Source organism: Procambarus clarkii, chromosome 21 (assembly GCF_040958095.1).
Source record: "Procambarus clarkii isolate CNS0578487 chromosome 21, FALCON_Pclarkii_2.0, whole genome shotgun sequence".
Lineage (NCBI taxonomy): Eukaryota > Metazoa > Arthropoda > Malacostraca > Decapoda > Cambaridae > Procambarus > Procambarus clarkii.
This window is the reverse complement of record NC_091170.1, coordinates 20,443,050-20,470,489: the sequence shown is the minus strand read 5'-3', so window position 1 is coordinate 20,470,489 and position 27,440 is coordinate 20,443,050. Positions and strand designations below refer to the sequence as shown.

At 44.2% G+C, this 27,440-nt stretch overlaps 1 protein-coding gene across 1 annotated transcript; it reads right to left on the bottom strand.

Moving 5' to 3' along the window:
* Positions 1-3,990: 3,990 nt before the first annotated feature.
* LOC123751600 (four-domain proteases inhibitor-like) lies at positions 3,991-24,255 on the bottom strand. The gene is made up of 5 exons (XM_069328209.1): positions 24,156-24,255; positions 23,644-23,756; positions 22,010-22,162; positions 19,478-19,630; positions 3,991-4,237 (listed from the first exon to the last, which is right to left on the bottom strand). The coding sequence occupies exons 2-5, from the start codon at positions 23,717-23,719 to the stop codon at positions 4,233-4,235; spliced, it is 387 nt and encodes a 128-aa protein (XP_069184310.1). The 5' UTR covers positions 23,720-23,756; positions 24,156-24,255; the 3' UTR covers positions 3,991-4,232.
* Positions 24,256-27,440: the final 3,185 nt, after the last annotated feature.

The following is a 27,440-nucleotide window of genomic DNA, read 5'->3' as shown; positions in this document are numbered from 1 at the left end:
AACAACCCACGGGTATGGACCTTGTCCCTCTTATTCAGGATGGTAATTTGGGCAGTAGGCAAAGTCGTATTACCTTTAGACTTTGCCGATTGGACACTCTTTGTTTGTTGCACCTTGCAGTACTGTACTGTGGTGGGAATGCTATCTTCCACCTTGGGGTTTGGAGACGTTGTTTTGGTGTCTCTGCACAATGCTGCATGGTGCTGACCTTTGTTACACCTATTACAGGTGTATAATTGGGTATCACAATCCTTGATGTTATGTTTCCTGAGGCACCTCGTGCAATGTTGCAAATCTTTGAGTCGCTCAACACGGGCGTCACTATCAGGAAAATTAGAGCAGTGGTACATTGAATGTTTCTCATTGCAGAACAAACATGTTCCATAGCTTCCAGTACCCTTTGGTGTCACGTTCTTGGATGACACAGTAACTATAGGCTTGGAGGGTCCCACTGCATATACGCCCACACTGCCACTGTTCCACTTTGGTGTTGAATTATATTGTCTAGATTGATTTGGAGTACCTTTGGTACTCTGTGGTTTACTATTATTGGTTTCTGAGGGTTTACTTGGTGGTTTTAATTTGTCATGTGTTCGTAATTGATGAACTACTGACTTTAAACCTTCAGATATTTCATTCATGGATAAGATGCTTTTATTGTAATGAGCACTCATTTGTCTCAATATGTCCCTAGGTATTTTCTCCTGGACAATTATTTTCAAGACCCACTCAGCCCCGTTTGTATCTGCTGTCAGGCTGAGGGCATTGATCAATGATTCTACCTCCAGCTTGAAGACTTGGAGTGAATCAGCTGAAGCCTCCGGTGGGGGTAAATGCAACAGCTCATGAACTAAATGTGATGTTCTTACTTCTGGATCAGCATAATTATCCTTGAGGAGTTTTACTGCCAGATCATAGCCGTCATTAGTTAATCTCAGATGGGATACTACTGTTTTAGCCTCACCTGATAATTGACCTTGCAAATAAGAGAATTTACTACTCTTTGGTAAAGATTGTTTTGAGTCTACAAGGTCAACGAATTTGTTCCAAAATTCATCCCAATCTTCCTCATCTTTTCCTGAGAAAGTGGGTAAATTAATTGGAGGGAGTCGAGCTTCTGCTTGACTCGTATTAGATGCAACTGTTGTTGTTGTTGCTGTTGCCTTGTTCTGGGCAATTAATTTGACATAAGGCTGTAACGTGGCCTGAGTGTGATCTTCATAATTCGCTAGATCAACCATAATGTCGTCTATTTCTGTTTCTGATAAATTAGTGTTGGCAAGTTCAGCCACATATGTTGCTATTTGGCATTTGATTTGCTCAAATTTACCTGCAGCTGCTTGATAATAGCTTTCCAGGTCAGCATAATCAACTTGAGATTATTGTGACAAATCTTCACATTTCTTGATCTGTCTTGTTAAGTGGCCTTTAAGACCAGCAAGGGTTCTTTTCATTCTCCCTGCATTATCCATACTGGCTCGTTGGTGAAGCCTTGTGGGGACTTGTACTTGGGCTGCTCATAATACTGAACAAGCTCTAATGGTAGCCTAGGGTAAATTCTGCACTCACTAGGCAATAATCCTACCTCTACTAGAGGTTAGCACTTAAAATTAATACACATTATATATATACAATCATACACACTAATGATTTGAGTGATAAACCAGTGTCACTGGAAGTACCTTTAGGTTAGCTCTTCTATATCACCCTAGGATGGTAGAGACACTAATTAATCACTCAAAGGTGTAATGATCATAAGTAAATTATTATATATACACAACTCAACTCGAGTTGATAAAAATTACACCCAAAATAGAGTCAGCACCATTCATTAATGGTGTTAGGTTGTTCAATATAGTACAACTGACTATGGTAATAATGGGACTAGGATGAGCAATAATAGTTCAACTAGTCAATGGTAAATATCCTACCCTGTTGTGGGTTGGCAATTAGTAAATATTATACTGTGATCACTAGTGCAATATATATTAAATAATTCTCTATTTTGGAGAAATAATATATACAATTATTGATAATAGCCTCTTAATTAGCCTCTATAATATTTCTAATATTATCAAGAAGTATTAAATATTATTAGTGACCTCGCGAAATAAACTCCACAAAATTCGTAGATAATCTCTCGCGAAATGTAACACCACGAAATCCGTGAACAATCTCGCGACACAGTCACTAATTTGGCTGGCTTCTATATTAGCGCTGTCATTTCACAGAATAACACGCCACCAAATCTGTGGGTGTGCATGAAACCGCTGACTAAGGCTGATCTGAACTGAGGGAGGCTCCTGAGCTCCCTCGAGGCTACGCTTCCGTCTTTGACTGGCTGGCCTTTGTTTAAATAACACTGCACTAGTATATTTAATGAATCCACTGGTTAACTGGTTCATCCGGTACTAAGATGACCAAATGTGGGTTCAAAGGATCAAATAATCCGTCATCCGGTTCGAAGATGACCAAATAATGTGGGAACCGACCTGTGAGATTTATATTTATTTAATTTATATGAATTTATATTTACGTTAATTTATATACTTCGATAGCAATTTGTATAATGATAAGTGGACTGTATTTCTGCAATAATGTCATAATCTCACAAATCGATCCTCTACACATTAGGGGGGTTATTAAATTAATATATATGCAGCCAATCAAACTACAGTAATAGACTACATACTATTAAACATTGAAGAGGTTCCTTATCTTATAGTACAGCAGGTTAGTCCACCAAGTATAACTAGGGTGTAGACACCAAATTATCCTCTTTGAGGTAGCTTCCATCACCCAGTAACTGGTGCACAAAATCTTTCTCGTCTTGACCTGTCAAAAGTGTGCTAGCTGTGAAGCCAGAATCCTATATATGACAAGCTATATCAGAGAAAACACTATACAGTACATGGAACAATAAAGACCTGGCTTAATTACCTTTAGTATGAGGCTTCCACGTGATCTAACCGGGACACCCTATATCCTGACATTAATGGCCATAAATGAATGATAAACGGGTTTCGGATAGACACTTAACTTGAATTTGTAGACAGCGTGTTGACAATGGTACACCTTTGGTTTCCATAACACTACGTCCAAGTAAATTTAACAGGAGCCGAATTTGCTCCCGTGTGAGCCTCTGGTCTCAATAAAACAATGGCTGCCCTCCTTCCTCCCTCTGACGCCTGGCTTACATTGTCCACATGTCAGAAAGTGATAGAAGGGTCACATTTACTCTACTTTAATATTGATAATTAAGTTAATTTATATAAGATGTTTTATGATGGTAAAGTCCAAAGACTAATGTATTTAAGAATAATTCCCAGCAGAATAGCTGGTGAATTATAATAGTATGTGGTGATGATATCCCGTTTTCTTTAGACGGTAATTCCACTACAAGTTACGTTTTCTATGGGTTAACTTGTTTATACAACACAGCTATTATCTGTCTGTATGATATATTAAATGGTGTCGGATTTTCCGACAAAAGAGTCCAGGTTTCCTAGTATATTCATGTGTGTCTGGTAAATATTATTGCAGTGTGGGTTCTCCTTCAACATACAATTATCAGATTAAAGTATTTAGGTTTGAGATATTGCTAATGCTCTTGGTGAATGGTAAAACATATTGGTGATTGATTATTATTATTATTATATACTTGTTAAGGTACATGAAGAATAGGGAAAGTTTTATCCTGAATAATATTCCCTGTTATGTTATTTATTTGTAAATATAGGTCTTATTTACGTCACTCGACCTAGATGTTTCTATCCTTCTGTGGGGATTTCCCTGGACTTTACCAGCAAAGCTAATACCCGTCAGACATCCCAAGACGAGCTAGTGAATTCTTAACTAATCATATGATCAGAGTACTAGCCGAGGAACGCGGTCAAACACATGACTGGACATGACAAATGCAAGACCGAGACAGAGAGTAAAAACACCAACAACACAAAAGGCATGGTTAGGACACAGTTAAATAATGCCCAGTATTCCAGTTTTATTAACATAATTAATGAGAATCAAAATAGTGATACAGTTAACAAAGTGGTACACAGAGCGGTGCTACTGGCGTTGCAGAGAGTGCCGGTGCCGAGACGAGGTGGTGGACGGCTACTGAGGAGTTGTGGCCAAAGCTCTCACAGTGGTGGTAAATCTGTAAGTCTTCTCCGATAATTGCCGGAAATGACAGGACGATCTCTGGAAGTCTTCTCAAGGCTGGCCTGAATCTAACCTGAAAGTTCGAAGGCAATAGTTTAAGTCCAAGTGAATATTTTTGTTTACTCTGTTATCTTAGATTTTGGAATAGCCTAACATAAGAAGACTATAAACATATATTCTTGTCATGATAAAAACTTTAGAAAACCTATTAGCCCATACGAAGTAGTCCCTATTTATATCCTTCCAAACTCTTTCATGTATGTCTAACTTGCACTTGAAACACTACAGCGATTTAGGCAGGTCCGTCATGTTATGCAAACTAGTATTTACAAACGTCTTGCCTTAATAATACCATTAAATTAATATAACTTTTCTGTATCTCTTTGTTATACACTTCCACCTATTTACAAATTTTAATCTTGTCACCCCTACTCATTGTCTCTCTTTGGGAATGTAGTGAAGCTCTCTTAATCTCCTTTCATAAGGATTAACTTTGTAACCCTTGTCTGTATGCATTCAAGTGAACTTGTCTCCACTAATACTGAGACGAAAACTGAGCTGAACAGTCTATTTCGGCCCTAACATTGTCGAGGTAAAGCTAAAGAACAATATCTAACGTCTTTGATACCTGATCAACCAGGCTGTTTTTCATACGTCAGGATGCGAGCAGCCGCGTCCATCAGCCTGGTTGACCAGTTCAGCAACATTGAGGCCTGGTCGGGGACCGGGCCGCTGGGACGTTGAGCCCCGAGATCATCGCAAGGTAAGTCTCGGTTTGCTGTTGGTCTTGTCTATCAATCTCTGGAGAGTTATTAAGGCCACACACAAACTTACTGACCAAGTAACAATTGTACTTTTGTCTTGAACATAGTCCAAGACTAATGTAAACCCTTAGTTTGTGTGCACTAATAAGTAGATGTATATTTTGGTCTATATTTCCCCAGTGTATCAACGTCTGGAGGGTTATTAAGGCAAACACAAAACAGGTAGCGGAAAAAGATGGGTTAGATTAGGTTAGGTAGGTTAGGTAGTCGAAAAACAATTAATTCATGAAAACTTGGCTTATTAGGCAAATCGGGCCTTGCATAGTAGGCTGAGAAGTGCGTTCTGGCTACTAGGTACGACATATATATATATATATTAACCATATATATTAACACATATATTAACATATATATATATATATATATATGGCACAACTCTCCTAAACACGAGAGTTAAGTATAAAACTTTAGAACACTTTCCCACCAGGAGACTCGAACCCTAGCCAGCACAGAAGCCTTCCAGCAACTGGCATAACAGGTACGCCTTAACCCGCTCCACCACCCGCTCAGACCCTTAAAAGAGATGGTAATTTCGGAGTATTTAAATACCCCAAAGATCAACACCTCCCAAGAGCACCAGAGCAAGTGAGGGGTCATTTAGACATTAATTTCATCAAGTCCCTGTTAATATGGGAAGACACAGTGTCTCTGCTTAAGGCACAACTCTCCTAAACACGAGAGTTAAGTATACAACTTTAGAACACTTTCCCACCAGGAGACTCGAACCCTAGCCAGCACAGAAGCCTTCCAGCAACTGGCATAACAGGTACGCCTTAACCCGCTCCACCACCCGCTCAGACCCTTAAAAGAGATGGTAATTTCGGAGTATTTAAATACCCCAAAGATCAACACCTCCCAAGAGCACCAGAGCAAGTGAGGGGTCATTTAGACGTTAATTTCATCAAGTCCCTGTTAATATGGGAAGACACAGTGTCTCTGCTTAAGGCACAACTCTCCTAAACACGAGAGTTAAGTATACAACTTTAGAACACTTTCCCACCAGGAGACTCGAACCCTAGCCAGCACAGAAGCCTTCCAGCAACTGGCATAACAGGTACGCCTTAACCCGCTCCACCACCCGCTCAGACCCTTAAAAGAGATGGTAATTTCGGAGTATTTAAATACCCCAAAGATCAACACCTCCCAAGAGCACCAGAGCAAGTGAGGGGTCATTTAGACGTTAATTTCATCAAGTCCCTGTTAATATGGGAAGACACAGTGTCTCTGCTTAAGGCACAACTCTCCTAAACACGAGAGTTAAGTATACAACTTTAGAACACTTTCCCACCAGGAGACTCGAACCCTAGCCAGCACAGAAGCCTTCCAGCAACTGGCATAACAGGTACGCCTTAACCCGCTCCACCACCCGCTCAGACCCTTAAAAGAGATGGTAATTTCGGAGTATTTAAATACCCCAAAGATCAACACCTCCCAAGAGCACCAGAGCAAGTAAGGGGTCATTTAGACGTTAATTTCATCAAGTCCCTGTTAATATGGGAAGACACAGTGTCTCTGCTTAAGGCACAACTCTCCTAAACACGAGAGTTAAGTATACAACTTTAGAACACTTTCCCACCAGGAGACTCGAACCCTAGCCAGCACAGAAGCCTTCCAGCAACTGGCATAACAGGTACGCTATAACCCGCTCCACCACCCGCTCAGACCCTTAAAAGAGATGGTAATTTCGGAGTATTTAAATACCCCAAAGATCAACACCTCCCAAGAGCACCAGAGCAAGTGAGGGGTCATTTAGACGTTAATTTCATCAAGTCCCTGTTAATATGGGAAGACACAGTGTCTCTGCTTAAGGCACAACTCTCCTAAACACGAGAGTTAAGTATACAACTTTAGAACACTTTCCCACCAGGAGACTCGAACCCTAGCCAGCACAGAAGCCTTCCAGCAACTGGCATAACAGGTACGCCTTAACCCGCTCCACCACCCGCTCAGACCCTTAAAAGAGATGGTAATTTCGGAGTATTTAAATACCCCAAAGATCAACACCTCCCAAGAGCACCAGAGCAAGTGAGGGGTCATTTAGACGTTAATTTCATCAAGTCCCTGTTAATATGGGAAGACACAGTGTCTCTGCTTAAGGCACAACTCTCCTAAACACGAGAGTTAAGTATACAACTTTAGAACACTTTCCCACCAGGAGACTCGAACCCTAGCCAGCACAGAAGCCTTCCAGCAACTGGCATAACAGGTACGCCTTAACCCGCTCCACCACCCACTCAGACCCTTAAAAGAGATGGTAATTTCGGAGTATTTAAATACCCCAAAGATCAACACCTCCCAAGAGCACCAGAGCAAGTGAGGGGTCATTTAGACGTTAATTTCATCAAGTCCCTGTTAATATGGGAAGACACAGTGTCTCTGCTTAAGGCACAACTCTCCTAAACACGAGAGTTAAGTATACAACTTTGAAACACTTTCCCACCAGGAGACTCGAACCCTAGCCAGCACAGAAGCCTTCCAGCAACTGGCATAACAGGTACGCTATAACCCGCTCCACCACCCGCTCAGACCCTTAAAAGAGATTGTAATTTCGGAGTATTTAAATACCCCAAAGATCAACACCTCCCAAGAGCACCAGAGCAAGTGAGGGGTCATTTAGACGTTAATTTCATCAAGTCACTGTTAATATGGGAAGACACAGTGTCTCTGCTTAAGGCACAACTCTCCTAAACACGAGAGTTAAGTATACAACTTTAGAACACTTTCCCACCAGGAGACTCGAACCCTAGCCAGCACAGAAGCCTTCCAGCAACTGGCATAACAGGTACGCCTTAACCCGCTCCACCACCCGCTCAGACCCTTAAAAGAGATAGTAATTTCGGAGTATTTAAATATATATGTATATATATACCATATATATATATATATATATATATGGTATATATATACCATATATATAATACCATATATATGTCTATGTTCATTCAGTGAATAATCATTTGTGAGTACAGTGAATTATTGCGTTATCGCCCACGAGAGAAAGTACTGAAAACTCCAGTGTAAATATTTCATAATATATGGTTGAGTGAAGAACAATGTAAAGCCATTACAGTGAATCATTATAGCATTGATTGTAGAAAAGACTGTTTGAGCCTGAGTACAGTGTAACTGAGTAATACGGTTTATTTAGCAAATATCGAGTGTGCGAGTTCTAGTAATATTGGAAAGTTTAAAGAAACAGCGCGCGTGAATCTAGGAAACAAGCCAAGTTCGCGCGGAGAGGCCATTGCGATCAGCTGTTCTTGACACTTGATGAGGAGGGGAGAGTGTTGCCCTCTAGAGATCGCATAATATCCGTGGGAATTACCGGTCGAGTCAGGATCAGTTGATTTATCGATTATTGTGTGGCCTTGTGATATCTTTCATACATTTTAAGTAAAATACAAAACTCTCTTTGTGTTTTTATCATCCCCTCCATTGATCTTGTGGCTATATTATACTGGTAAACATAACAGTGATACATAAGAGTGATAACAATAAGTACCTGCCTAATTCCTGATCTTTGAGTGTGACCTTGCCAAGGCTACCACTAAATACTCCAGTCCACTGATGGTGTTACTGGCCACCAAAAACACCAGTTGGCGACCTTGTGTTTAACCGTAGAGCCCTATTGTTGGGGAGGGCACACGACAGTCGATGTGAACGAGTCGTGTTCTCACTCTTTCTTAATAAGAGGCCGTTAAGATTGACTGGGAGACTCTCCTGGCGTGCAGTGGCGCCGTGAGGATCGAGGGAAGACCCGCAGGGCTACGGTGAGTTATCTTGGGCATAACTATTGCTCACCCCAGACTAGAGAGAAGAGAGGTGAAACCCCAACATTGGCGACCTTGCCAGGATATAGGTCGGAGTAAAGGTTGCAGTGGTGGTACTTGGCAGTGGTGTTAGAGATCAGGTGAAGGTTATCACTCATAGCACAAGATGGAGGATGATAAAGTAGCGAGGTTTATTGACTCTAGAGACGAACAGGTGCTGGAAGAGTGCACCAAGGCACAGTTACAGGCTATAGCGGATCATTTTGGAATAAAGCTGAAATCTGCCCGAGTTGGTGAAAGAAGACTAGAGATAATGGCTCAGCTAAAGGCTCGAGACGAAGCTTTGGGGGAGGAACGGCCCCAAACACCTGCCAGTGAGGGTGAACACTTGAGTATTGGTGGAAGCAGCAGGGGATCCAGCGGCAGCAGGCACAGCATTAAGCTGGAAATAATGAAGCTGCAGCTAGAAGCACAGCAGTGCAAAGAAGAGCGAGAAGCAGAAGCACAGCTGAGGAGAGAAGAGGCACAACAGCGCAAAGAAGAGCAAGAGCGAGAAGCACAAATGAAGCGTGAGGAGCGAGAAGCACAACTGCGCCGAGAAGAACAAGAGCGAGAAGCACAGATGAAGCGTGAGGAGCGAGAAGCACAGGTGAAGCGTGAGGAGCGAGAAGCACAGACGAAGCGTGAGGAACGAGAAGCACAGCTGCGCCGGGAAGAGCAAGAACGAGAAGCACAGCTACGCAGGGAAGAACGAGAGCAAGAAGTTAGGCTGAGACAAATGGAAATAGAAGCCAACCAGGAGGTGGAGCTGAAGCGAGCTGAACTGGGACTAGGTGCCCCTGCCCCGCCACAGGAAGACCGACGAGTGAGGGAACGAGACCTGCCGGTCTTTGTGCCTAGTGAAGCCGAAAGTTTCTTCGATCACTTTGAGAGAGTTGCTGCTATGAAGAGGTGCCGAGGGAGGAGTGGGCGGAGTTGGTCCAAGGGAGGCTCACAGGTGAAGCTCGTGAAGCCTTCACTATGCTCGACTTCCAAGAATGCACTAACTACGATGCGGTAAAACGAGCTGTGCTCCGTTCCTTTAAACTCACGCCAGAGTGTTACCGGAAGAGGTTTAGAGAATGTACCTGGTTGCCAGGAAAGTCGTATGCGGAGACGGCGAGGGACATAGAAAGAAAGCTCCTTAAGTGGCTGGACTCTGAAGAAGCAAGGTCGGTCGAAGAGGTCAAGGAACTAATGGCCATGGAAAAGTTTATGTCCGTGCTCTCTCCTGAGATCAGGATGAGGATAAAGGAGGCGGACATAAAGGACCTGAGGGCCGCAGCCGACCAGGCCGACATGTTAGAAGAAGCCCTACGCCCACGCCGAGAGGGACAGAACCGACCACCCGCATACGTCGGAAACGATAGGAGTTATAGAAGGACGGATGGATGGAGGATAGGAGCGAGTTCTCCCAAATCCCACCTCTCAAGTTGGAACACTCGAGGATCAAAAGGTGCTGTAGAACCGATCAAGAAGAACCAAGCGGAGAGCTCGGGAGCTGTTGCTGCGACCAAGGAGTCAACAAGCGGTTCGGGCAAGACACAGGGTGCGACGGTCTCTGGAGGCAGTGCTAAGGCGAGCGGTGGCGGATGGTCTCCGCCAAGGGGCCGCTGCTACAACTGCGGAATACCCGGACACGTCGCGCGGGAGTGCAGACGCCCTAAGCAGCGGGGACACGTTGCTTTAGTGATGTTCGAGGACCAGGGGGCCGAGAGAGTGCGGGATGAACCCGTGCTGAGTGGGGAGAAGAAAGTTCACCCATTCGTGTGTCAAGGAACCGTAAGGATGGGGGACGCAGACCCCATCCCCGTGAAGATCTTAAGAGACACTGGGGCCGATTTTACCCTGGTGAGTGAAACCCTGTTCCCCGAGGGTTTCCACCCTCGGGGAATTTTTTTTTCCCGAATGAATTCCACCCGAGGGTTTTTGTTCCCCGAGGGTTGCCACCCCCACAATGGTACTTTCGTACCAGTGTGGGGGTGGCAAGTGTGACCACTGTGGGAGGCCCAGTGAGGATGCCCCTACACCAGGTAACTTTAGATTCCGACTATGGCTGCCAGACCCTAGTGGTGGGAGTCTGTACATCAATGCCCAAGATGGAAGCGCAGGTCATCTTGGGGAATGACGCGTGTGGAGGATATGTCCTTCCGAATCTTGTGAAAGGCGAAGAATGCCTAGAACAATACAAGGAGGCAGGCGGAGAGTGGAACGCCTGTGGGGGCGAGAAGGGAATTGCACCGGTGGCGTTCCCAGTTTGTGCTGTGATACCAAGACGACGCGAAGGACAAGGAGGTTGTGGATCTGATGGGGCTGAGGAGACGACTGACAGCCTGGGAATAGATCACCTCTTCGTGGGACCCGGAGAACGAGCGGAGGGCGGAGACAGCCCAAGTGGTGAGTTGCAGGTGACCCTCACCAGTTCTCTAGGGGTAGACCGCGCTCGTCTTGAACAGTTGCAGCAGGAGGAGTTCCCCGATTTGATTAGTGAGGCCCAAGGAGGACGTGTTGGCCCTGAGAAGGCTACTCATTTTTACCTTCAAGACGGAATGCTGATGAGGCAGTGGAGACCTGTGAAGGTGGAGGCCGGGGAAGAGTCCCTAAGCACGAAGCGCCAGGTAGTGTTGCCGGCCCAGTGCAGAGCGGCCGTGTTGGACCTAGCGCATTCCGTGGACTCTGCAGGCCACCTGGGAGTGACTAAGACGCTGCGAAGGATCAGGGATTACTTTTACTGGCCAGGTATAGACGCCGAGGTGAGGCGCTATTGTAAGACATGCTTACCATGCCAGAGGGCAGGGAAGAGCCAGTCCGCGATACCGAAGGCCCCACTGATCCCTGTTCCAGCGTTTGGGCCTGCTTTCGAGCGTCTGCTAGTTGATGGAGTGGGTCCTTTGCCAAGGACGAAGAAAGGGAACACCTACCTAATGACAATAATGTGCACATCCACCAGGTTTCCGGAAGCCGTCCCGATGCGACGTTTAACATCGCAAGGAGTCGCCAGCCAACTGCAGCAATTTTTCTCGTGGGTGGGGGTGCCCAAAGAGATCCAGACAGACTGCGCAAGCATATTTCAGTCGAAGTGGTTCCGACAGACGATGGCAGGATGGGGAGTGACTCAGATTCGATCGTCGCCCTACCGACCGCAGTCGCAGGGGGCGATCGAAAGATTCCACTCCACATTGAAGACTGTGCTGAGAGTGTTCTGCGCAGAACAGGGGGCTGAGTGGGATGAGGCTATATACCCCGCGTTATTTGCCATACGCAACGCGGTGGTAGAATCACTAGGATTCTCACCATTCCAGCTAGTGTATGGACACGAGGTGAGAAGTCCCCTGTCCATGCTGAGGGAACAATGGGCACCGGCAGCGACCGTGGGAACGGTGAACGAATATGTCCAGAAGTTTAAAGAACGTCTCACTCTAGCGAAGGAACTGGCTGGGAAGCACCTGAAGGAGGCACAGCGTAAGATGTCGGAGTGGTACGACAAGAGAGCTACACAGAGGGATTTCCAGGTCGGGTCCCAAGTAATGGTCCTGCTTCCAGGTAAAGGTAGGGTGACCGAGTCACGGTTCGAGGGACCATACCGAGTGCTGCGACGGTTGGGTCCGGTGTCGTACGAAATTGGGAAGTCGGACAGATCCCGAAAGAAACAGGTGTGTCACGTGGACCGCCTGAAGCCCTTCTTCACTGTGGAAGGAGGAACCGCCAGGCAGGAAGGAACGATGACCCGGGAACCCCAGCAGAAGACAGTTCTATGTGTACAGGTGGACCAAGAACTCCCGGAGGAGGAAGGAAAGTGGTCCAGGGCGAATGGCACCCGTCTCACCAACACTGAGAGTCTGGCAAACATCAAGGACAAGCTGTCACATCTGGAAGGGCAACAGAGAGCGGACCTGACGGACCTACTGAGAAAGAATGCCTCCCTCTTCACCGACGTGCCCCGACGACACAGGAGTGTGACGCACGAGGTGGAGGTGAGGGACGCCAGGCCCGTCAAACAGAGCGCGTACAGGGTGAGCCCAGAGAAGCGAGAGCTGATGAGAAAGGAGGTGGAGTACCTCCTTGAGAACGACCTTGCGGAGCCCAGCAAAAGTGAGTGGAGTTCCCTGTGCCTGTTGGTGAGGAAAAGCGACGGAACATACCGCTTTTGTACAGATTACAGGAGGGTGAACTCCATCACTGTGGCGGATTCTCACCCCATGCCAAGAGTGAGTGACTGCATTGACCAGGTGGGCAGTGCACGGTATGTATCCAAGGTCGATCTTCTCAAGGGGTACTACCAGATCTCCCTGACTCCTGAGGCCAGGAAGATATCAGCTTTCGCGACTCCTGATGGGCTGTACCAGTACAAGGTGTTGCCCTTCGGCATGAAAAACAGCGGCAGCTGCTTCCAGCGAATGATGAACGAGCTGTTAAGGGGTGCAGCAGGATGCACGGTTTACATCGATGACATCGTCGTGTACGCCGACGATTGGGGGACGCATCTGGAGAGACTTGGGGAATTATTCAGAAGGTTAGAGGAGGCTAACCTGACTGTAAATTTGGCCAAGAGTGAGTTCGGGAAAGCTCACTTAGAGTACCTCGGTTTTGTCATCGGCCAAGGTGAAGTCACTCCAGTTGATAACAAAGTTGCAGCCATAAAGGAATACCCCGTGCCCAAGACGCGCAAGGAGTTGCTCAGGTACCTCGGAATGATAGGGTACTATCGTGGGTTCTGCCGGAATTTCTCCACGGTAGCGCATCCCCTAACCGAGCTACTCTCCAAGAATGTAAGATGGAGATGGGGAGGGGCCTGCCAAGAGTCTTTTGAAAAGACCAAGAAATTGTTGACGGAGGCCCCAGTATTGATATCTCCAGATTTTTCAGCCGGTTTTATTCTGTACGTGGACGCCAGCGACGTTGGAATAGGGGCCATGTTGGCTCAAGAACGAAGTGAAGTACATAGGCCAGTAGCCTTCTACTCGAAGAAGTTCGTAAAATACCAGCGGGCCTACAGCACCGTTGAGAAGGAGGCATTGGCGCTAGTTATGGCCCTGAAGCACTTTGATGTGTACGTGGGAGGAGGGGCGAGACCTGTCTTAGTATTCACCGATCACAACCCTCTCACATTTTTATACAAGATGAAGAATTCCAACCAACGTCTAACGAGGTGGGCGTTGTTACTGCAAGAATACCGGCTGGAAATCAAACACATCAAGGGGAAGGACAACGTAGTAGCGGATGCCCTATCCCGCATACACTAAACAGACATGACTCTTATTTTAAGGGGAGGGGTATGTGACGGAGTTCCCCCCCCTTATAATTCTCCCACGCCTGCAGTAAGAGTCATGTCTACTTTTCCCAAGCGTTCTCTACGTTGCAGGCTACAATTTGATACATGGGAGAGGGTGAAGTGTTCTCGGAGAGCCGAGAAATTTGTGAAATAGTAATATTTTGGCCTGTGGTATAGGCCCTTTAGGGAGCCAAGATGGCTCGTACCTCCCTGATCTCCCGCCAAAACCGTGTGACGTCAGTGGCACCGGATTGGTCACCGACAGCAGTGTGGCACCGGGAGCCAATGAAAACCTCCCATAGTAAAAGTGACGTCACGAAGGAAGGGGGTCCGGCCAGCGCGCCGAGCTGGCGCCAGCAGTCAGACACGACACGTCATAGAGGTCGGACGTGCGACGAGTGGTCCTGTCAGTCGGACAGTTATTCCAGCTCCCGTGGATTTACGCGTCACCGGAAGTCCGCCAGTACTCTGAGAAGTCTTCCCTAGTTCATGTGTTGAACCAGAAGAGGGAATTGACGGTTATTTGAGCAACAAGTGCTCCAGTCAGGTACTGTGCCAGTAGCAGTGAAGCCGTGCAGTGACGTATGTTGACGTCTGTGGCAATTCACCAGTTCGTGACAGCGTAGTGGCTGACAGAGCCACTGGGTAGCTGAGGAAGAGAGGACTATTTGGGGAAACCGGACGACTGTAGCTGAGACGTAGGCGACAGCCGTTGCTGGGAGAAGACGACGGCCAGGAGACCGACTCCAACCTTCAAGAAGTTAAGAAGGAGGACGGACCTGCAGTGAGGAGGCACGGAGACGACGCGCTAAACGGTGTGACGATGGTAGGACACGACGACGTGTAGTGTGGGGGCGTTCCCGACACGAGGACCAGGAGCTACATCTCGACTCTCATCGGAGGATAGGGTGAAGTAGGTGGTTCTAGTTCCCTCCCCATTCCCCTTTAGTTAGCTATATTATTTGGCTATATTATCTAGCCTGAAGATTTTATATGTCGTGAGCAAGTCTCACCCATGTCACGATAAAGCACCAGTGTGCTAGACAGTACTATCAAGAGTACTTGTAATATTCATGTTGATTATTGGTGTGTACAGGCACCAGGAACCAGTGATAAATTTACTGTGTTGTGTATATCTTTCTATAGATTTTTGATATGAACATATAGTGGTAAATTATATATAATATTATGCCAGTATTTGGAGGTTAGGCTATGTGCCCAGAAACTATTTATTTTCCATGTATTGATGATTGATTTATATACCATATATATGTCTATGTTCATTCAGTGAATAATCATTTGTGAGTACAGTGAATTATTGCGTTATCGCCCACGAGAGAAAGTACTGAAAACTCCAGTGTTAATATTTCATAATATATGGTTGAGTGAAGAACAATGTAAAGCCATTACAGTGAATCATTATAGCATTGATTGTAGAAAAGACTGTTTGAGCCTGAGTACAGTGTAACTGAGTAATACGGTTTATTTAGCGAATATCGAGTGTGCGAGTTCTAGTAATATTGGAAAGTTTAAAGAAACAGCTCGCGTGAATCTAGGAAACAAGCCAAGTTCGCGCGGAGAGGCCATTGCGATCAGCTGTTCTTGACACTTGATGAGGAGGGGAGAGTGTTGCCCTCTAGTGATCGCATAATATCCGTGGGAATTACCGGCCGAGTCAGGATCAGTTGATTTATCGATTATTGTGTGGCCTTGTGATATCTTTCATACATTTTAAGTAAAATACAAAACTCTCTTTGTGTTTTTATCATCCCCTCCATTGATCTTGTGGCTATATTATACTGGTAAACATAGAGTGATAACAATAAGTACCTGCCTAATTCCTGATCTTTGAGTGTGACCTTGCCAAGGCTACCACTAAATACACCAGTCCACTGATGGTGTTACTGGCCACCAAAAACACCAGTTGGCGACCTTGTGTTTAACCGTAGAGCCCTATTGTTGGGGAGGGCACACGACAGTCGATGTGAACGAGTCGTGTTCTCACTCTTTCTTAATAAGAGGCCGTTAAGATTGACTGGGAGACTCTCCTGGCGTGCAGTGGCGCCGTGAGGATCGAGGGAAGACCCGCAGGGCTACGGTGAGTTACCTTGGGCATAACTATTGCTCACCCCAGACTAGAGAGAAGAGAGGTGAAACCCCAACAATATATATGTCGTACCTAGTAGCCAGAACGCACTTCTCAGCCTATTATGCGAGGCCCGATTTGCCTAATAAGCCAAGTTTTCATGAATTAATTGTTTTTCGACTACCTAACCTACCTAACCTAACCTAACCTAACTTTTTCGGCAACCTAACCTAACCTAACCTATAAAGATAGGTTAGGTTAGGTTAGATAGGGTTGGTTAGGTTCGGTCATATATCAACGTTAATTTTAACTCCAATAAAAAAAATTGACCTCATACATAATGAAATGGGTAGCTTTATCATTTCATAAGAAAAAAATTAGAGAAAATATACAATTACAGGAAAACTTGGCTTATTAGGCAAATCGGGCCTTGCATAGTAGGCTGAGAAGTGCGTTCTGGCTACTAGGTACGACATATATATATATATATATATATATATATATATATATATGTCGTACCTAGTAGCCAGAACGCACTTCTCTGCCTACTATGCAAGGCCCGATTTGCCTAATAAGCCAAGTTTTCATGAATTAATGTTTTTTCGACTACCTAACCTACCTAACCTAACCTAACCTAACTTTTTCGGATACCTAACCTAACCTAACCTATAAAGATAGGTTAGGTTAGGTTAGGTAGGGTTGGTTAGGTTCGGTCATATATCTACGTTAATTTTAACTCCAATAAAAAAAAATTGACCTCATACGTAATGAAATGGGTAGCTTTATCATTTCATAAGAAAAAAATTAGAGAAAATATATTAATTCAGGAAAACTTGGCTTATTAGGCAAATCGGGCCTTGCATAGTAGGCCGAATACGACGTTCTGGCTACTAGGTACAACATATATATATATATATATATATATATATATATATATATATATATATATATATATATATATATATATATATATATATGTCGTACCTAGTAGCCAGAACGCACTTCTCAGCCTACTATGCATGGCCCGATTTGCCTAATAAGCCAAGTTTTCCTGAATTAATATATCTTCTCTAATTTTTTTCTTATGAAATGATAAAGCTACCCATTTCATTATGTATGACGTCAATTTTTTTTTATTGGAGTTAAAATTAACGTAGATATATGACCGAACCTAACCAACCCTACCTAACCTAACCTAACTTATCTTTATAGGTTAGGTTAGGTTAGGTAGCCGAAAAAAGTTAGGTTAGGTTAGGTTAGGTAGGTTAGGTAGTCGAAAAACAATTAATTCATGAAAACTTGGCTTATTAGTCAAATTGGGCCTTGCATAGTAGGCTGAGAAGTGCATTCTGGCTACTAGGTACGACATATATATATATATATATATATATATATATATATATATATATATATATATATATATATATATATGCAAACAAGCCTGAATGGTCCCCAGGACAATATGCAACCGAAAACTCACACCCCAGAAGTGACTCGAGCCCATACTCCCAGGAGCAACGCAACTGGTATGTACAAGACGCCTTAATCCACTTGACCATCACGACCGGACATAATGAGGTGATAGCCGAGGCTATTTGAACCACCCCACCGCCGGCACTCGGATAGTAATCTTGGGCATAGCATTTTACCAAATCACCTCATTCTTTGGGGCACACGTGAGGAACACAAATGCAAACAAGCCTGAATGGTCCCCAGGACAATATGCAACCGAAAACTCACACCCCAGAAGTGACTCGAACCCATACTCCCAGGAGCAACGCAACTGGTATGTACAAGACGCCTTAATCCACTTGACCATCACGACCGGACATAATGAGGTGATAGCCGAGGCTATTTGAACCACCCCACCGCCGGCACTCGGATAGTAATCTTGGGCATAGCATTTTACCAAATCACCTCATTCTTTGGGGCACACGTGAGGAACACAAATGCAAACAAGCCTGAATGGTCCCCAGGACAATATGCAACCGAAAACTCACACCCCAGAAGTGACTCGAACCCATACTCCCAGGAGCAACGCAACTGGTATGTACAAGACGCCTTAATCCACTTGACCATCACGACCGGACATAATGAGGTGATAGCCGAGGCTATTTGAACCACCCCACCGCCGGCACTCGGATAGTAATCTTGGGCATAGCATTTTACCAAATCACCTCATTCTTTGGGGCACACGTGAGGAACACAAATGCAAACAAGCCTGAATGGTCCCCAGGACAATATGCAACCGAAAACTCACACCCCAGAAGTGACTCGAACCCATACTCCCAGGAGCAACGCAACTGGTATGTACAAGACGCCTTAATCCACTTGACCATCACGACCGGACATAATGAGGTGATAGCCGAGGCTATTTGAACCACCCCACCGCCGGCACTCGGATAGTAATCTTGGGCATAGTATTTTACCAAATCACCTCATTCTTTGGGGCACACGTGAGGAACACAAATGCAAACAAGCCTGAATGGTCCCCAGGACAATATGCAACCGAAAACTCACACCCCAGAAGTGACTCGAACCCATACTCCCAGGAGCAACGCAACTGGTATGTACAAGACGCCTTAATCCACTTGACCATCACGACCGGACATAATGAGGTGATAGCCGAGGCTATTTGAACCACCCCACCGCCGGCACTCGGATAGTATTGTCCTGGGGACCATTCAGGCTTGTTTGCATTTGTGTTCCTCACGTGTGCCCCAAAGAATGAGGTGATTTGGTAAAATGCTATGCCCAAGATTACTATCCGAGTGCCGGCGGTGGGGTGGTTCAAATAGCCTCGGCTATCACCTCATTATGTCCGGTCGTGATGGTCAAGTGGATTAAGGCGTCTTGTACATACCAGTTGCGTTGCTCCTGGGAGTATGGGTTCGAGTCACTTCTGGGGTGTGAGTTTTCGGTTGCATATTGTCCTGGGGACCATTCAGGCTTGTTTGCATTTGTGTTCCTCACGTGTGCCCCAAAGAATGAGGTGATTTGGTAAAATGCTATGCCCAAGATTACTATCCGAGTGCCGGCGGTGGGGTGGTTCAAATAGCCTCGGCTATCACCTCATTATGTCCGGTCGTGATGGTCAAGTGGATTAAGGCGTCTTGTACATACCAGTTGCGTTGCTCCTGGGAGTATGGGTTCGAGTCACTTCTGGGGTGTGAGTTTTCGGTTATATATATATATATATATATATATATATATATATATATATATATATATATATATATATATATTAAACGTAATTTCACTCATAGAAAATAGATACACCAATAGAAAATGTGGACTCAAGCTGACGAGGGTGAGAACTTACGACATTCTCCTTTGTAATCAACTTTGAGATTAAGGTGAGGGAACTTGCAGGCTTCGACTCCCAGGCCACAGGCGTTACCGTAAGTCTTCCCGTCTGTGCCACACACAGGGTCGTAGTTATATGGGCAGGCACCCGGGCATTGATTTGCTGGGCCTGGAAAATGAAGTCACTTGTAGCACAGAGACAATGATGTGCGATGATCCTACTAGCAGTCGTTGCAGGTTCAACAAGATGTTATATACAGAATGTATAATATATATGCGGGAAAACCCAATGTAAATGGGAAAGGTGAATGTTGACGTTTCGGCTGGACAGAGCCTTTCTTGGCAACAGACTGGCTAAGGGCAGCAGAGGGAGGCTGGACGCCAAAGTCTGCGACCTGACCACCCATCCCCAGGGAGAGATGTTGCCAGAAACAAGGGATTGCTGACGGGGGGGGGGGGGGCTAGAAATAGCTTAAGCTACTCCATTCTTTTGAGATGTATTTTCTTGTCCCAATAAACATACTTGAAATTGAACAAGGGATAGAGTAGTCTAGAACAATCCAGAAGGAAGAAGAGAGGTCAGAGCATAAGTTTGAAAGACCGTAAGTATTGAAGAACAAAAAAAACTTCAGGAAACAAATACATAATATTTGAATTATAATAGTAAATAAATTAATATAGTATAAATAATAAATCGTGAAGAGCAGACAGAATTATTCATTTATCAGAAACGAGCATCAACATTTAGGCCTGCAAATGGCATAATAACCGATATACTTAAAAAACTTGTAACTGAAGGGAACTCGAGAAATATGTATATATAAGATGCGAACTATTTAAAGATAATGGGAAACTAAATGTTAAAATTCATCCAAAGAAACGGAATATATAAAACTATGGTAAACTTTACAGAAATGTCAAGACGCCCGAAACCAAGGGGTCGATTTGTACTAAGTGTTAATTCGCAGGCTAAGGGTAGACTAGAGTATGTTAGACATACTAGGTTTTAAAATGTTATATAGCTGGTCAGTGAACCAGTTATATAACAGTGATTATTAGTGTTTTGGTGACATAATTTTCATGTATTATTGAACATTCTCTTACAATGATTTCTGATATATTGTTGTGTACTTTGATATTTTACAGTTCCATGATAAGATGCTACTGTGTTTTGTTCGTGTTTTGCTTGACGGGTGTTATAAGTATACCGCTATATATCAGTTTATTACGGAAGATGTCACAATAATGTGGCTGAAGATATGACCAAACAATATATCAGAGGATGAAGAAATGACGTTTCGTTCCGTCCTGGACACACACACGACATGATAATGGTCCAGTACGGACCGAAACGTAGTCGTTTCTATATCTTCTGGTATGTGATTCGGTCATCGGTCAATTTCCCTTGTCTTTGCCAGTGGCAAATACTTATCATGAGTGTTTTCAGTTAGAATCATTGCGGTGCGTGTTGCAAGTGGCTGAGACCAAGGTCACTCTATACACTGTAGCCCCGTGGGCCCGCCTCATTCTGGGTGTGCCCGTTTTTCCCTTTGTAGCTCTGATACTCTCTCTCCTAACGTGAAGGATCCATGTGTTTTAGCGATAAGGTTTTGTAATAAACTAGTGTTATGTTACATACGCAAGATTACGAGAGCATAGTGGAAGAGATCATTACTCTGTGTAGTTTTCTCTATTATTTTGGCTATTTGGGTAACTCAACCTGGGCTATTATTGCAAGTGCAATGGCAGATCTATGAGAACCCAGTCATTACGCGAATATTATATTTCGTATTGATAAATATTTGACTAAGTTAGAATGTTTATTTTAGTCCATAAGTAATTTAGGAAGCTAATCTTACCAAAATATTCAAATTTTAACAACTCTGTCTAACGTATGTAAAACAAATATGAAAAAAACACTCATAACAATATTCAAATTGATTATTTTTTTACTATTTTATCTAAATAAGAACATATACAAATACATTTTAAACAAAACGGACTCTGCTACTAGTCTGTCTTTGTGAGTCTCAATACAAGAAATAAATTACGATAACCTCAAAATGACCTAAATTTATACAACCCGTTCTCGCAAATTTAATGTCAATATTGACTTATTAAATATGTGCATAGGTGACATACTTAACATAATAGATACCCTTAAAAAGATTCATAGAAAACACCGACCTTACCTAACCTACTTAGTATGTTAAGATAAGCATCTTATTGCTTCGTAATTACAATTATTACCTAACCTATAATAGGTATAGGTTAAATAATAATTGTAATTACGAAGCAATAAGATGCTTATCTTAAGATACTAACAAGGTTAGGTGAGGTTGGTGTTTTCTATGAATCTTTTTAAGGGTATCTATTATGTTTAGTATATCACCTATGCACGTAGTTAATAAGTCAATATTGACTTTACGAATTAGCGAGAACGGGTTGATTTATAGCCGAAAAATTTGTGCAATACACAGAAACAAAGAAAAATATATAAATAGAAATAAAAATTAATAGATACAATTTGACGAAGATAAGAACTCACGACAACTTCCTTCATAAGCGACTTTGAGTTTGAGTTGAGGGTTATTGCAGGCTTTGATTTGCAGGGCACAGGAGTTGGTGTACGTGTGGCCGTCAGTACCACACACCGGGCGGTAGTCAGCTGTGCACACGTCCGAGCACCGAGGCCTTGGTCCTAGAAAGTGAAGTCGGTTGTAATTTGGTTGTATTAGTGACTTGTTAGCTCCCAGGGTAGTTGAGATGGTTACAGCTCCCAGGGTAGTTGAGATGGTTACAGCTCCCAGGGTAGTTGAGATGGGTACAGCTCCCAGGGTAGTTGAGATGGGTACAGCTCCCAGGGTAGTTGAGATGGTTACAGCTCCCATGGTAGTTGAGATGGTTACAGCTCCCAGGGTAGTTGAGATGGTTACAGCTCCCAGGGTAGTTGAGATGGTTACAGCTCCCAGGGTAGTTGAGATGGTTACAGCTCCCAGGGTAGTTGAGATGGTTACAGCTCCCAGGGTAGTTGAGATGGTTACAGCTCCCAGGGTAGTTGAGATGGTTACAACGTGGAAAGCAGTGTAGTAGTGATAAAAAGATGGGAATTTCAGCGATGAAGGCCATGTGTACTGTAGATGGTTACAGTAATAAAGGCTGTGTGTAGTGTAGATAGTTACAGTGATGAGGGCCGTGTGTGGTGTAGATGGTTACAGTGATAAAGGCCGTGTGTAGTGTAGATGGTTACAGTGATAAAGGCCGTGTGTAGTGTAGATAGTTACAGTGATAAAGGCCGTGTGTAGATAGTTACAGTGATAAAGGCCGTGTGTAGTGTAGATAGTTACAGTGATAAAGGCCGTGTGTAGATAGTTACAGTAATAAAGGCCGTGTGTAGATAGTTACAGTAATAAAGGCCGTGTGTAGATAGTTACAGTAATAAAGGCCGTGTGTAGTGTAGATACGGCCTCCGTCACCCGAGCAACGCCGGTATCCCTCCCTCTTCTAGTATAAAATATTTATTTTCTTGTAATAAATATTACATTGTTATATCAGCATAATTCCAAAATAATAATTTAAAACAATGAATTTAAATGAGCAAATAAATCAAGATTATCGTGATGTATTAATGATCAAATCAGCAGGAACCATTGGGGGGAGGATCCGAGCCCGCACAAGCTGTGTACACTCCCAAGCACACGCCTTGGTGGTCTTAAGACGTGTGCTTGGTAGTACCTACTGTGCACGTTCGAATCCTTCTCATGTCACCTACTGATTTTCTCAGTTATAAAGTAGTTTTATCCAGGACGATTGAGCAGAGTATAATACCCTGAGTTCATCACACAAAATAAATGATACCATAAAACAGTTTAATACTTATGATGCAAGAGTGATAAAGCCTAATTTTATCTGCAGTAATACAATTTGCTGCTTAATTTTATATAATAAAGACCAACATGATAAATTAATACTATCACTAATATATAACAATACTAATAAAGCTTAGAATGAGATTGATGAACACAATTAACAGAGAATTGGTTTCAGAACCAATATTTGTCTTCTAAAAGTAAACTAGCATGACACGCAGTACGCTAGACGACGCAAGCAAACTCAGCAACAAAGAAGCTGCAGATATATTAAGCATAAGAATGAACAAACGACAAATTTCCGATAACTTACGTTTAGCGGACACTAGAGGGCCACAAGCCACCAGTAGCAGGAGCAGGAGGGCGGAGGTGAAGGCCAGGGAACCCATCGTTGTCACAAGTCTTCACAAGGTGGCAGAACACAACCTTGGGAGAGAAAAGTAAGACATTGTTGACCCCCGCTGTTGCTACCACGACCTGAGACCCTTAGTGGCATGTTTGGTGGAGCGTCTACCACAACCACTGATACTGCTACCACGACCTGACACTCTTAGGGACATGGGAACCTTAGGTACCATCACTTCTGCTGCTATCACAACCATCATTACTGAATCTGCCATCACCCACTGCTCCGGACCAGTTACTGAGAATACCTGAACATATAATTATCTATAATAAGAACCAAGGTTAAAACTAGGGTCTGGTGTTTGCTAGTTTTATAGTGAGTTAATGTTTAAACGCAAAGGCAAGTAAGGGGCATGAAAGGCTTGACGACTCCATCATTATCAAAGTAGATTTCAAATGTCCAGAAACTCAACTTCTTACCTGTAACTCCTATTGTGGCGGCGGGACTGACAGTGTGGCTGTGGCTCTCACGCCTTTTATACCCTCGCCATATGCGGGGCTGCCAGACGTTGAAACTAACACTGATACGATTTTGTACTGGAATTAAGACGTATTAACCACACTAGTTTATCGACCAATCAGCAATAATACTTTAGTCCTGAACAATGTCTAGGACTAAAGCAAACTCTTTAAGTGTATATGCACCTAGAAGACATGCTGTACCATCATCAGATTTCAGAAATTCCTTAAAATTCATTCAATGTTTTGTTACATAAGGATTATATGGGAGCGTTTTTTTACGGTTAAAAGCAGCTTCTGAAACTTTCCTCGAGTGAGGGAAGCGAGAGAAATTTCCCCAGAAGCCGGCCCCTGTAATGAGGCGTTTGTGTATTACCCTAAATGTGTTGTACGGAATCGAGCGTCAGCTCTTGACCCCCGCCTTGGGACTCACTAGTGGTTTACTGCATTGCCATAAGGCTAACTATACAGGCTTTCTGTCCCCGACAATAGGAATTATTTAAGAGTTTGTGGGTGAAATTCTTTGTATTATCTTTGTGATTTATCTGTGTCTCTTGTTTTATTCTTTGTCTTTCCGTCTGTTTCTTGTTTCCGTCTGTGTCTCATGTTTCCGTCTGTGTCTCATGTTTCCATCTGTCTCCTCGTATTACTGTTCCCTTTACTACCTGTGTAATGTTATCAGAGAATAAGTCACTATAACGGAACTGAAACCTATAACCCAATCCTAATACATGAAGTGAAATAAAAGCGACATTTAGGCCCGTCGCGGACCCCTAATGTGACGACATTTCAGTCCGTCGTGGACCCTTATGTGACAACGTTTCAGTCCGCCGTGGACCCTTATGTGACAACGTTTCAGTCCGCCGTGGACCCTTATGTGACAACGTTTCAGTCCGCCGTGGACCCTTATGTGACAACGTAAATTACAACGGTGATTACATTCATCACAATGTAATCACAATGGTTGTACTCTTCAAATCACTTGTGTTGTCCCGTCTTGAGTACTGCTCAATACTCACTTCCCCCTTCAGAGCAAGAGAGATTGCTGAAATAGAGGGAATACAGAGAACATATACGGCACGCATAGACGAGATTAAGCACCTAAATTATTGGGATCGTCTCAAAGCTCTCCAAATGTACTCACTAGAAAGTAGACGAGAGAGATACCAAATAATATACACATTGAAAATACTGGAGAGACAGTTCCCAAATCTACACAGTAAAATAACAACGTACTGGAGTGAACGACATGGAAGAAAATGCAGAATAGAACCAGTGAAGAGCAGAGGTGCCATAGGCACAATCAGAGAACACTGTATGAACATCAGAGGTCCACGGTTGTTCAACGTCCTACCAGCGAGCATCAGAAATATTACAGGAACAACCGTGGACATCTTCAAGAGGAAACTAGAGTGTTTCCTTCAAGGAGTCCCGGACCAACCGGGCTGTGGTGAGTATGTGGGCCTGCGGGCCGCTCCAAGCAACAGCCTGGTGGACCAAACTCTCACATGTCAAGTCTAGCCTCGGGCCGGGCTTAGGGAGTAGAAGAACTCCCAGAACCCCATCAACCAACCAGGTAACGTTTCAGTCCGCCGTGGACCCTTATGTGACAACGTTTCAGTCCGCTGTGGACTCTTATGTGACGACTTTCAGTCCGTCGTGGACCCTTATGTGAAGACGTTTCAGTCCGTCGTGGACCCTTATGTGACTACGTTTCAGTCCGTCGTGGACTCTTATGTGACGACGTTTCAGTCCGTCGTGGACCCTTATGTGACTACGTTTCAGTCCGCCGTGGACTCTTATGTGACGACGTTTCAGTCCGTCGTGAACTCTTATGTGACGACGTTTCAGTCCGTCGTGGACCCTTATGTGACGACTTTCAGTCCGTCGTGGACTCTTATGTGACGACGTTTCAGTCCGTCGTGGACCCTTATGTGACGACGTTTCAGTCCGTCGTGGACCCTTATGTGACAACGTTTCAGTCCGTCGTGGACCCTTATGTGACTACGTTTCAGTCCGCCGTGGACTCTTATGTGACGACGTTTCAGTCCGTCGTGGACAATTATGTGACGACGTTTCAGTCCGTCGTGGACTCTTATGTAACGACGTTTCGGTCCGTCTTGGACCCTTATGTAACGACGTTTCGGTCCGTCTTGGACCCTTATGTGACGACATTTCGGTCCGTCGTGGACCCTTATCAAATCGTCACGTGACGATCATGTGGTTTATTACGCTCATTACGGTAGAGCGACGGTCTCGCGTCATGCAGGTCAATTCCCGACCGTCCAAGTGGTTGGGAACCATTCCTTTCCCGCGTCCTATTCCAAATCCTTAACCTGATTGATTGATTGATAAAGAGTAAGCCACTCAAGAGGTGGCACGGGCATGAATAGCCCGTAAGTGGTACAATTTTTTGTTCAGTAAATCTATTCAGTGGGCTGAGGTCGCATTTAATCGTCAGACTTCTATTGCGGGTAAGGATACTGCTTGACAGTATTTATGAGGGTGTCCAGCTGTCCAGCTGCTGGACACCTGCAAGATTCTTAAAGCTCTTCTAAGGTCGTTGGATGCTTCACATTTCAGGAGATGGTGAAGTAGTGGTTTCTCTGTGACTGTTTGGCAGAAGATTAACCTGACTTCCCAGTGCTATATAGGCGTGGTGGCTTGGCGCTTTCCCCTGATGATTCCCTCCCTCCCTCTCACGCGCATTCATTCATACAATATTATAACACCCGGTTCCTTCAGTCATTCCACTTAATTTAATCCCTTCGGTTCAGGAACTGGTATTGTGGAATGTTGAGGTTCTCCAAGTTGGGGTTCCATGTTGGGAATATTTACTCAAGACTGAATCTCACATCATGGAAGCTGGGTGGTGGAAAACTTGTCAGGTTCCTATGATAGAGTGAGAGAGATGAAGTGGAAGAGGTTGGTTTGACTGCATATTCCTTGACACTCCTAAGGCCTTCCATACAGTGCTTGACTGTGGGCTCACGTACACTGTGAAGATAATGGCTGGAGTGTCAGGGGCGGTACTCACTGGCTGAAGGAGATCTTCCTGTAGAAGAAGTTAACACTGAGAGCGGATATGTCAGATGGGAGTAGTGAAACAGCCAATAATAAACATACATATTTTTTTATCAAATATTTGTATTATTAATATTATTATTATGATATAATAAGTGGAGTTTCTTAATAGAAAATCCTTGGGCCCATCCTGTTTGTGCTGTAAGAGAATATAATTAGTAT

Bases quoted from the DNA above. Each gene is read 5' to 3' on its own strand.
- LOC123751600 (XM_069328209.1), bottom strand. From the start codon at position 23,719: ATGGGTTCCCTGGCCTTCACCTCCGCCCTCCTGCTCCTGCTACTGGTG. The intron at 22,163-23,643 runs GTAAGTTATCGG...TTCACTTTCTAG, and splicing joins CCCTCTAGTGTCCGCTAAAC to GACCAAGGCCTCGGTGCTCG. The intron at 19,631-22,009 runs GTGAGTTCTTAT...TTCATTTTCCAG, and splicing joins CGCTTATGAAGGAAGTTGTC to GCCCAGCAAATCAATGCCCG.